Source organism: Sinocyclocheilus grahami, unplaced genomic scaffold, assembly GCF_001515645.1.
Source record: "Sinocyclocheilus grahami isolate Dianchi unplaced genomic scaffold, SAMN03320097.WGS_v1.1 scaffold311.1, whole genome shotgun sequence".
Lineage (NCBI taxonomy): Eukaryota > Metazoa > Chordata > Actinopteri > Cypriniformes > Cyprinidae > Sinocyclocheilus > Sinocyclocheilus grahami.
In genome coordinates this window covers 303,354-315,122 of record NW_015505490.1, presented here as the reverse complement: position 1 = coordinate 315,122, position 11,769 = coordinate 303,354, and the positions used below count along the sequence as shown (strand labels likewise).

Sequence of the window (11,769 nt, the reverse complement as noted above, 5' to 3'; positions counted from 1 at the left end):
CCGCCCAAATGTTCACGCAAAGAAAGAAGGCGTAACTTTTATTCTCGCTGTAGTATTGTTGTTGCCGCCACCATGTCGCGAAGGCGCTGTGTTTTGTTGTGAAAGCGAAACGACTTTGTTTGGTCTTCCAAAAGAGGACGATATCTGCTTCGTCATGCCTGGAGCTGATCCGTGCTGGTTGCTGAGGAAATACTACAGCTTTGCGCTGTGGATCGCCGAATCGGTTTTCACCGTGGAGGAAGCGGAGTCCAGCCCGGGGTCGTCATATGTCCTTCCGGACGCTCCTTCGTCAAAATCGCCGGCCGCGCCGTTCTCAAGCCCGCCGCCTCTGCTCACTCTAACCCTCCCGCCGTTCCTCACACTAGCCCCCGGCCTCTGCTCACTCTAGCCCCTGGTCTCTGCTCACTGTAGGCCGCGGTGTGTGATGCTGTTTCGTTGTGAAAGCGAAACTACTTTGTTTGGCCTTTCAAAAATGGACACGACTAGAAATCAGTGGTTAAGTTGTATTTACAACACTGTTCCAGAACACTTCAACCCAAATATTCAGATGTGTGCAGCACATTTTATGGAGGACTGTTTCCTGGAAGAGTAGACTACAATGCCGACTGTTCTGACTCAAAGACTAAGTACGTATTTTATATTTAAAGAGTTTTTTATAATTTATATATTTAAAGCGAGTTTTTTGGGCAGTGTAGGGTAGTGCTTGTTGTTTGTCATTTCTCCGATCACAAATGCAGACATGGTTTTATGTTTACGCGGCGCGGCGCGATGCAACGCAACGCGTAAAAAGACAGTATAAGTCATTATAATCCATAATTATGTCCCCACTGGATGCAACGAATGCCTCGTTTATAATGGGTTTTCATATTTTTGAGTCATCGCTTCGGCCTGACAGGGCATCATCACAATATGGCAAGGGGCGTAACATTTCTGTCTCACGCTTGAGGTATTCGGCCAATCACAACGCACTGGATAGCTGGCCAATCACAGCACACCTCGCTTTTCAGACCGATGAGCTTTGTAAAAATCTACGCGTTTCAGAAAGGCGGGGCATAGAGGAGAAACAGTAATGTACAGTATGTGGAAAATAATGTGTTTTTTTTAACCTTAAACCGCATAAACACATTTCATTACACCAAATACACCAAATACTGTTCATTTTAGCAACATCATATGACCCTTTAATAAAAAAACAATTATTAAAAAATATGCACTTTAAAGGTTGCATTTAAAAATATTCATTTATTATTTTATTGTTGTATTAAACATGTAAATACAACAGTTTTAAATATTTCTAAAGTTAATTATTTGCATTTTTATTTTTGAATGAATAAATTGATCATTGACTTTATTTTTAAGAGGCACTTCTAGTCCCCCATAAACTCCCACACAGCTTGAAACAGCAACATTTACAGTAATGGTGCGAGTTTGGGGCAGGACTAACTGGTTGTTTGACCGATGGCGCATTGAATATGATTAAATTTGCTTCCACTTTGAATAGTCAAAAACAAGTTAGACAGGTCACATCATTGTAAAACAGTTTGTCAAGATGTCGTTATTCATCACATTTCGCTTGTGACATACTTTATTAAACAGATTTAGAAAAACTATGGATTATACAGCTGTAATATTTCATGAATAGAGGTAAAATAAAAGTGTTTTGAGGTTTTCTTAACAGCTCTGTCAGTTTCCTATGTTGTACTAACATGCTGCTTGCCAAACAGGCCTACAAAACAGGGAGATTTACTGCCGTGTCATGGCAAATAAAAATATGACTGCATTCAAGGTGAGGTAGTTTGTGGCAAAAAGTCACTGTTTGTACATTACAAAAAAACAAACATTCCCAAAAGAACATCAGTATGCCTTTTTACTAATCCTATAATGTATATTGTTTAAAATGGTATGACATATGGAAGTAGTTTTCTTTTGTTGAAAGTCTGTAAGGTGACCTTCCAAACAAAAAGTGGTTTAACAAGTTAAGGTTAAAGGGGTCATATGATGCGATTTCAAGTTTTCCTTTCTCTTTGGAGTGTTACAAGCTGTTCGTGAATAGATACGATCCCTAAAGTTGCAAAGATTAAAGTCTCAAACCCAAAGAGATATTCTTTATAAAAGTTAAGACTGGTCCACGTCCTCCTAAAACGCCTCGTTTAAACACGTCCCCACATGTCTACGTCACGATGTGGGAAGATTTGCATAACGCCGCCCAAATTTTCACGCAAAGAAAGAAGGTGTAACTTTATTGTTGCTGCCACCGCCGTAGCCATATTGTGAAGATGCTGTGTGTTTCGTTGCGAAAGCGAAAATACTTTGTTTGGCCTTCCAAAAGAGGACATGACTAGAAATCAGTGGTTAAGCTGTTCCAGCACATTTCAAACCAAATATTTAGATGTGTGCAGCGCATTTTATGGAGGACTGTTTCCTGATCCTTGGAGAGTAGACTACAATGCCGGCTGTTCTGATTCACAGTCTGTAAGTACGTTTTCATATTTAAAGGATTTGCCACTGACGATTAGTGGCAGTGTAGAGTAGCGCTTGTTGTTTGTCGTTTCTCCGATTACAAATGCAGACATGGTTTTATGTTTACGCGGCGCGATGCAACGCAACGCAACATGTAAAAAGACAGTATAAGTCATTATAATCAGTAATTATGTCCCCCCTGGATGCTACAAATGCCTCGTTTATAATGGGATTTACTGGTTTTGTCCATCGCTCTGGGACACGGCATCACAGTACGGTAAGGGGCGTAACATTTCCGTCACATGCTTGAGGCATTCGGCCAATCACAACGCTCTGGATAGCTGGCCAATCAGAGCACACCTCGCTTTTCAGACCGATGCGCTTTGTAAAAATCAACGTGTTTCAGAAAGGCGGGGCATAGTGGAGAAACAATAATGTACAGTATGTGGAAAATAATGTGTATTTTGAACCTTAAACCACATAAACACATTTCATTACACCAAATACACAAAATAATGTTCTTTTTAGCAACATCATATGACCCCTTTAAGTAAGTAAATATGTTGTTTGCCAGTGAACCACAACAGTGTTCCTCAGACAGGAGAACAAGTGGTGTTGGTTTTTGTTTCTTTACAAAAACAACCTTTTGCAAGTTCTCTTTTATGACTGACAGGAGATATCAGAGGAGAACCCATTTGAGGATCCCATGGTCCTCATGCAGAAGTTTGAATTAAAGATGAGACAGGCTGTTCCTAGGCTTTTCCATGAAAAGATGACACACATTTCTTTGTTCAACAGATCAGAATGAGTTGCCGCAGCCCATAGTTTCAGTTTTCCTGCCTCTGTGGTGCAGCTCAGCTCTGCTCTGTTTGTGTGTATTTGCGAATGTATTTGTTTTCTCAAAGTCTGACAGCCTTACATGCAAGAGACACTCCTGCAGTCTCTACCACAAACTCAAGGCTGTCAAATACAGATTCAGTTTAGCTGATATTACAAATGCAATATGACCCAGTGAGTGAAACGGAAACAGAGAAATGTCTTTGAAAATCAACTCTGAGCCGGTTGTAAAACATTGTTATGCCACAACAGCTTGATCTGTGGTGTGGAAACCTAGATACTTGTCTGACCACAGCAAAATAAATGTCAGCTACAATGTAGCTAGTCAGCTATATTTAGATGGGTTGTTCATCATATTTTGTATTCACAGGCCAACCTGAATGACTCTCATAATCAAATGGTTGTCCATTGGGCCGGGGAGAAGAGCAACGTCATAGTAGCGTTAGCAAGAGACAGCGCCGGTGCCACAGATCCCAAGACCAGCTCTGTGAGTATATAATTTTTTCATTGATCATTTCAGAACTTTGACTTCCAACATTGTGTATGAATCTATAAACATTGTTATGCCACAACAGCTTGATCTGTGGTGTGGAAACCTAGATACTTGTCTGACCACAGCAAAATAAATGTCAGCTACAATGTAGCTAGTCAGCTATATTTAGATGGGTTGTTCATCATATTTTGTATTCACAGGCCAACCTGAATGACTCTCATAATCAAATGGTTGTCCATTGGGCCGGGGAGAAGAGCAACGTCATAGTAGCGTTAGCAAGAGACAGCGCCGGTGCCACAGATCCCAAGACCAGCTCTGTGAGTATATCATTTTTTCATTGATCATTTCAGAACTTTGACTTCCAACATTGTGTATGAATCTATATATATATATCAGACTATTCAGTGTAAGATACAGATAATATCTTGACCATCTAGCTTTGCTTTTTAGTGCTCTCTGAGTCATACAGATGCAAGGTCTCCTTCTGTTCTTCAGTTCCCTGCACTTTCAGTATATCATCTTAAATGCTGCCGGTTCCAACTCACTACACTACCTGGAAAGACTCTCTTGCACCCTTAAATGTTACTTTTCCATCTTCGTTGGCAATAATTGCACATTTTCAATAGTTGCCGAGCTTTTATGTTAAACATTATCTAATGCAAATGCGAGGACAAAAGTGGTGCGGTCATACTTTATGGGGCACTGGAGCTGTTATCTGCTCACCTGTGTAGTGATAATAATTCTAATAATAAAAATGTGACTAATATGCAAAAACCTAACCTCAGACTCTATTGGAATCAATTGGATGCAAAGTCTTAATGTGCTTCACATAAAAGGAGTGTTATTTTTGAGACATAAAGAGTTACTTGTTACATTATCAAGCTGTAAGCCTTAACATGCTAACATCAAAAATCTATTGGATTTAGTTGTAAGAAGAGTCTCATGCTCTTCATGTAAGGAGTGTTATATTTGAGAAATAAGTAGTTGCTTATTAGTTTATCATGCTTTTAGCTTAGCAGCATGCTAACATCAAACTTGAAATCCGTTGTAAGCAGAGTCTCAGCGGGCTTTACATAACCAGCGTTATTTTTGAGACATGATGTTGCATATTTGATTATCAAGCTGTTAGCTTAGCAACATGCTAACTTCAAAATCTATTAGATTTAATTAGGGAGCATTATTTTTAAGAGTTGCTTATTAGGTTAACATGCTTTTAGCTTAGCAACATGCTAACATCAAACTGGAATCAATTGTGAACGGAGTCTCATATGGAGCTCATTTAAGGAGCATTGTTTTTGAGATATTAGGAGTTCCTCCCTATAATAAGAAAGTACCAAATCAGTTTCATATAATATTAAAAGGATTCATATTGACTTAAAGGCAGCTGCCTGTGTAGACAGTAAAAAACAAGACAGCTTATTAGGTTTTGGAACAGATCTAGAATTTCAGCAGTGTATCAGGTGAAGTTTGACATGATGTTGTTTATTTAACAGGTGTACGTGTCTTATGACTATGGAACCACCTTCACCCAGGTATCAGAGAAATTTAAACTGTCTGGGGACCAGAAGGGCAAGAAACAGGTCATATCGCAGTTTTACCACAGCCCCGCTGACAACAAACGAGTAAGTGTGTGAGAGACATCAGCTGTACTATCAGTGTGACAATGAGTTGTTTTGTTTTTGTGAGCTTAAGCTGAGGTCAAACAAGACCGCGGTGACACTGACTGCTTCTCGGCCATCTGCAGCTGTGACCTTCCACCACTCCAGTCGCTTATACATCCACAGATGGTGTTTTCTAAGAGAGCAAATCCAAGGGCTGGGCAAAAACACAAGCTACATCCTTAGTCTCTGCCTTTTGCACCCACCATAACGGGCTGCTCCAGTGAATCTCTGTGAGGTGCAGAGGCTCATGGGAGTTGGAGTGGGGAGCTGCAGATATGGACTCTGCATTGCGTTATTGCAGGGGCTGATGGCAGCAGACGGTGACCATTCATCTGGAGTCAATGATGTGACTGGCACTGCAGCTGCCGCCTGCTGCTGCTGAAGGATCGACGCTAAAGCAGTTTTTTTGCTATACTTAAATGCTTTGATGTTCTCATAGAGCCAACTGCTTGAAATAAATAACTGTACAATAGCAACTTTGAGAGCTTCTGTTCTGTTGTGTCTTCAACAACTACAAGGGTTAAATGGATAGTTCACCCCAAAATGACATTCTGTCATCATATATTTACCTTCAAGTTGGACTTGTTTTTTGTTTTTCTGTTGAAAACAAAAGAAGATATTTGACAATGTTGATGCTGTTCTTTTTTGTGATTGGTGATTTATAATGGTAATTAAAAGCATCATAAAAGCAGTCCATATGACTTGTGTGCTGTCATTGTGTCATTGTACATTGTAAATCTTGTCATATGGACTACTTCTATCATGTTTTTTGGAGCTTGGCATTATAAACAACCATCCACTTTCACTGTATGGAAAATAGATACTTGGCACCACTTTGCATGTCTTTTTATGTTTTCATCTCCTTTAAAGATAATAATATAGGATTTGTAATATTAGATTGAGTAAATGATGAGAGTTATGGTTAAACTGTCTAAATGTTCTGTTTTTGCTGAATTTACCCTTTAAAAATTTTTTTTTCTTAATTTTCCCTTGCAGTATCTATTTACTGACACCACGAACAGTTACCTGTGGAACACCTTTGACTTCTTCAATACTGTTCAGGGTTTCTCCATCCCATTCAAACCCACAGACTTACTGCTGCACAGTAAGAGGCCTAACCTGGTCCTCGGTTATGACAGTTCTCATCCCAATAAACAGGTAAGAAGTACTGGGCTTTTCGTATATCGTGTGTCTAGTTTTAGTAAGATGAATGGCACTGTCATTTTAGGCCTTTAGCTGTTTGTAGAGATTTGCCCTTTTGAATTTTGCACTAAGCAGCATGTTTTGATGTGAGGTAATCAGCTGTAATTTTTGAATGAGAAGCTGGTTCATGATAAATGTTGAATCATTAAATGTTATACCAGAAACAGCTGACTCTTAAGGACTTATCCTTTATTCTGTTTTCTATTTTTATTATTTTTTTGGCAGCTGTGGAAATCAGATGACTTTGGTGAGACGTGGGTGTTAATACAGGAGCATGTGAAGTCCTACTTCTGGTAAGATCAAGTAGTTTGAGAGCGTTGAAGCAAATGGCTCTTTGAATGTGTCCAGTGTGAAATCTGTTTTGGAATTTTGCCTATATGTGTGTATGGGTATGATTTATGTTTGCCAAAAGTAGTCATGCTACTTTAACTACATGTTTCAGTGCTATAAACACAGTAGCTTTTCTAGAAACAAGCAATTTTTTCCAGCAAGTAGCGGTAGCAAAATGCTACATTGCTATTTTTTTGTCACGTCATATTTTGCTTGCAGCTTTACAGCCGAACAAACTGAGGAAATAATCAAACATACTTGCCTAAATGTCTACTGTCTTTTTATTTTATGAAGCATTTCGATTCATTATAATAAAATAGTTATTTCGACAGTTCATTGATTTTAAATGAACCAGTTTAAAAAAACAATTTACCACCTTTTATGCCACCATGACTGTAATTACATAGAAAATTATAAAATAATATATCATAGTAATTGAAAATTCAAATAGGTTCAATGCAGTTATCTGCTTATTATTAGTAGCCTTTTTCAAGTAGTAGCTTAAGTACACATTACCGTTCAAAAGTTTGGGGTCAGTAGGATTTTTATTTTTAAAGAAATTAGTACTTTTATTCACCAAGGATGCATAAAATTGATCAAAAGTGACAGCAAAGACGTTTACAATGATAAAACATATTTTTATTTCAAATAAATGCTGTTCTTTTGAACTTGAATCAAAGAATCCTGAAAAAAAATATTAAGCTGCACATTTGTTTTCAAATAATTGATAATAAAAGGTGTTTAAAGGATCTTTGACAGTGAGCACTAGAGTGATATCTAGCTGAAATTCAGCTTTGTCATCACAGGAATAAATGTCATTTTAAAATGCATTCAATCGAAAACACAGGAAGATCACTGGCAAATCCAGTGCTTGCTCGCCACGCTCTACAGGAATTTTGCATCAGTGTTTGTAATTTGAAGAGGGTTGAGCGCTCTGTGCTGCCTCTCTCAACTCACAAGTTTATGTAGGAATGTGAAACTCTTGCTTTGGGTTGCAGCCAGCACTTAGTGTTTGCACAATCGGGGACTCACATCGAAAGCAAGAAGCAACTAGAAATAACAGAGTGATGCTTATTGCTCACCTGTTCCATAAACTTTATGCTCCAGGATATGATCCGACCGGAAGACTGGAGCTAATTAGAATGTTATGACTATAATTCATCACAGACGTGATTACTGATTTTTTTTACTTTAGCTCTACAGTGTCTACAGTGTCTTGATGCCAGAACAGATTTGTTTTGCACATTATTGCAACATAACAGTCTGAGATATATAAGGAAGAGGTCGGTGTTCACAAGCATGTGGGCTGCTGTCCAGACAGGCTGCTTGACTGTGATACAGTCGGTTGTGGATGTTTCTCTGATGTGGCTCTGACTGCGGCTGTATTAATAATTGATTGTGTCTGCCAGCCGTGGCCCATTTCATCGGCTGGAGTGGCAGTCAGTGCCTGTGGAGATAACATCAGCGACCCACTGCGATGGCCCAACACAAATGACTCGAGAGCTCAGAAGCCGACTACACCATTACTGCAGTGATAACCCTTCTGTTCTTTGCTCTTAAGAGCTCTCTCACATTGAGCCTGGCTCAGGTTTGTCAGAAGAACCTGTAAATTTCAAACAGCTCTATCTTTTTCTGGATTGACAAGTTTTTCAGATGTTGGATCTCTTTTAGGGATGCATGATGTATCAGTACTGTATTGGTTATCGGCTGATAATTAGAATTATTTTATTACATTTTTCTCGCTCATTTGCTCTATTTTTACATTTAGATTCCTTTTTGTTTTGGTAATCTAAAAAAAAAAGATAACTGTTAAATGTAATCTTTATCAAATCTTAAAATGGATATCCATTTTTCATACTGTACAGTATGCTGCTGTGATGCCTAAGTTTACCCGTAGCATTTAAAACAACTAATTGTATTTTATATTTTAAATTTTTTATTGCCAAGTACATGACCCATTCAAAGGTTTGTGGTCAGTAAGTTTAAAAAAAAAAAGCTTTTATTTAACAAAGACATAAATAAATAAATCAAAATTAAAGGCATTTATAATGGTACAAATGATTTCTATCTCTAATAAATGCTGTTTTTATCCTGAAAAAAAATAAAAAAATCAGATTCCACAAAAATATTAAGCAGCACAACTTTTTTCAACATTGATAATAAGAATAAATGTTTATTGAGCAGCAAATCAGCATATTAGAATGATTTCTGAAGGATCATGTGACACTGAAGTAATGATGCTGAAAACTGATCTGATATTGATTATTTGACAGCCGATGCCTATGCCGATATCTTAGAAAGCAGGGTGATAATTAATAATTATAAATAATTATAAAAAATGATAAATTAGACATGTATATATATATATAATATATATATATAATATAATAATAATCATGTAATAATATTAATTCTTATATATTATTACAAATTATAAGTTATGAAAAATAAAAATATATATACAGTTGTGCCCAAAATTATTTATACCCTTGGTAAATATGATCGAAGAAGGCTGTAAAAATTAATCTGTATCATCAATCCTTTAGATATTTTATTTAAAAAATTTGCTAAAATCTAACCTTTCATTGTAGAATAAGAACTTTAAATTGGGAGAAAAACCTCTTTATGAAATAAATGTTTTTCTCTAATACACATTGGTCACAATGAATCATACCCTTTTATCCAATACTTTTTGCAACCTCCTTTTGCCAAGAGAACAGCTCTGAGTCTTCACCTATAATACTTGAAGAGTTTAGAGAACATCTGACAGGAGATCAGAGACCATTCCTTCATACAGAATCTCTCCAGACCCTTCAGATTTATAGCTGCATGTTGATGCTTCTCCTCTTCAGTAGGCTTGCCGCGATAGACAGTGCTGACGGTGATACCGTTGTTAAGCCGCAACACCGGTTACGTCACTTGCCCACCGTGGCACTGACCCCCACCGTCGTTTAGATTTTTTTTATAGTAATAAAAATAATTTAGTTCAGTAAAAGAACAGACAATACAATTAAAAACTGAACGCGGCTGCTCAATGCAAGCGTGCCGAAAGACAGTCGCATCACAGATCAGATTAAATTTTTCCAATGAGGAGAGTGAGTCGAGCTGACTGACAAGAAGAGTGGGGTGAGACAGACAAGACGATCGTGGATGATTTAGTTTCGAAACGAAATGCAAAAGCGCCTGTTTGGCAGTATTTTGGATTTTGAAAAGCCTGTTGACTTTTGCCGTTTATCTAAGGTGATTTTGAAAGTTTTTTTTAAACATTCGTTTATTATTTAATTGGTTCCACAGTGTTTGCTGATTTTTACATTATTTAAACTTTGTGTAATTTATTTATTTTATTTGACATTAAGGTGTATGCCATGTCTCCAAGCTTTCTTATTCGTTTTGCTAATAAACTTTCTACATTTCTTATTTATTTGGTTATATATTATACATGTTTACTTCCAGTTTTGTATACCTATTAAACTTTATGTAAGTTATTTTATATTAGGCATAGCCTGCCCTATAGCATGGTGTATTTTTATTTGTTTTGTTAATAAAAGTTATATGTTTTATATATAGGCTAAAGTGAGTTTGACGTTGTATTTTGTTGTTGCGTTCAAGCAATTGACGCCGAATTGACGCTATTTGAAAGTGAAAGTAAAATGCGCACGCCACTTTTGCAAGCTATTTAAAAGTGAAGGATAGCGAGGAAAAGAGGAAATGTCCCCGTCCCCGCCCCCACGGTGATACCGGTATTATCGCTGTTGTCATTATTATTTAATTGGTTCCACAGTGTTTGCTGATTTTTACATTATTTAAACTTTGTGTAATTTATTTATTTTATTTGACATTAAGGTGTATGCCATGTCTCCAAGCTTTCTTATTCGTTTTGCTAATAAACTTTCTACATTTCTTATTTATTTGGTTATATATTATACATGTTTACTTCCAGTTTTGTATACCTATTAAACTTTATGTAAGTTATTTTATATTAGGCATAGCCTGCCCTATAGCATGGTGTATTTTTATTTGTTTTGTTAATAAAAGTTATATGTTTTATATATAGGCTAAAGTGAGTTTGACGTTGTATTTTGTTGTTGCGTTCAAGCAATTGACGCCGAATTGACGCTATTTGAAAGTGAAAGTAAAATGCGCACGCCACTTTTGCAAGCTATTTAAAAGCGAAGGATAGCGAGGAAAAGAGGAAATGTCCCCGTCCCCGCCCCCACGGTGATACCGGTATTATCTCTGTTGTCACACGTCGATTAACCGGTGGGAAAATTTCCTCACCATCACAACTCTTCTCTTCAGTTCACCACACTCGTTTTCTATAGGGTTCAGCTCAGGGAACTGGGTTGGCCAGGGCAAAAGCTTGGTTTTGTTCTCAGTGACCCATTTTTGTTTTGTTTTTGATGTTTGTTTGTGGATCATTGTCCTGTTGGAAGATCCAACCATGGCCCATTATAAGATTTTTAGCATGGACAGTCAGTTTAAAATTTTTTATCCATTGGTATTTTATAGAATCCATTATGCCGTCTATCTGAACAAGATATCCAGGATCTCCGGCAGAAAAATAGGCCCACAACATTAAAGAGCCAGCAGTGTATTTCATTGTACACATGGGGTACTTTTTTTATCCCTGTGTGCACCAAACCCATCTTGAGTGTTTGCTGCTAAAAAGCTAATTTTTTAGTTTCGTCTGACCATTGAACCCAGTCCCGTTAAAAGTTCCAGTCGTGTCTAGCAAATAAATATGCTAGAGTTTGTTTTTGGATGAGAGCGTTTTCTTTTCTAGTT

The 11,769-nt window shown here is 37.4% G+C and overlaps 1 protein-coding gene across 1 annotated transcript in view; it reads left to right on the top strand.

The window, feature by feature from the left end:
• LOC107601679 (sortilin-related receptor-like) overlaps positions 1-11,769 on the top strand; it is a 79,665-nt gene that overhangs the window by 7,225 nt on the left and 60,671 nt on the right. Inside the window, exons 2-5 of the mRNA XM_016293938.1 lie at positions 3,668-3,784; positions 5,284-5,412; positions 6,448-6,609; positions 6,880-6,947. Of these exons, the coding sequence (XP_016149424.1) occupies positions 3,668-3,784; positions 5,284-5,412; positions 6,448-6,609; positions 6,880-6,947 (476 nt within the window). The remainder of the gene's footprint in view (positions 1-3,667; positions 3,785-5,283; positions 5,413-6,447; positions 6,610-6,879; positions 6,948-11,769) is intronic.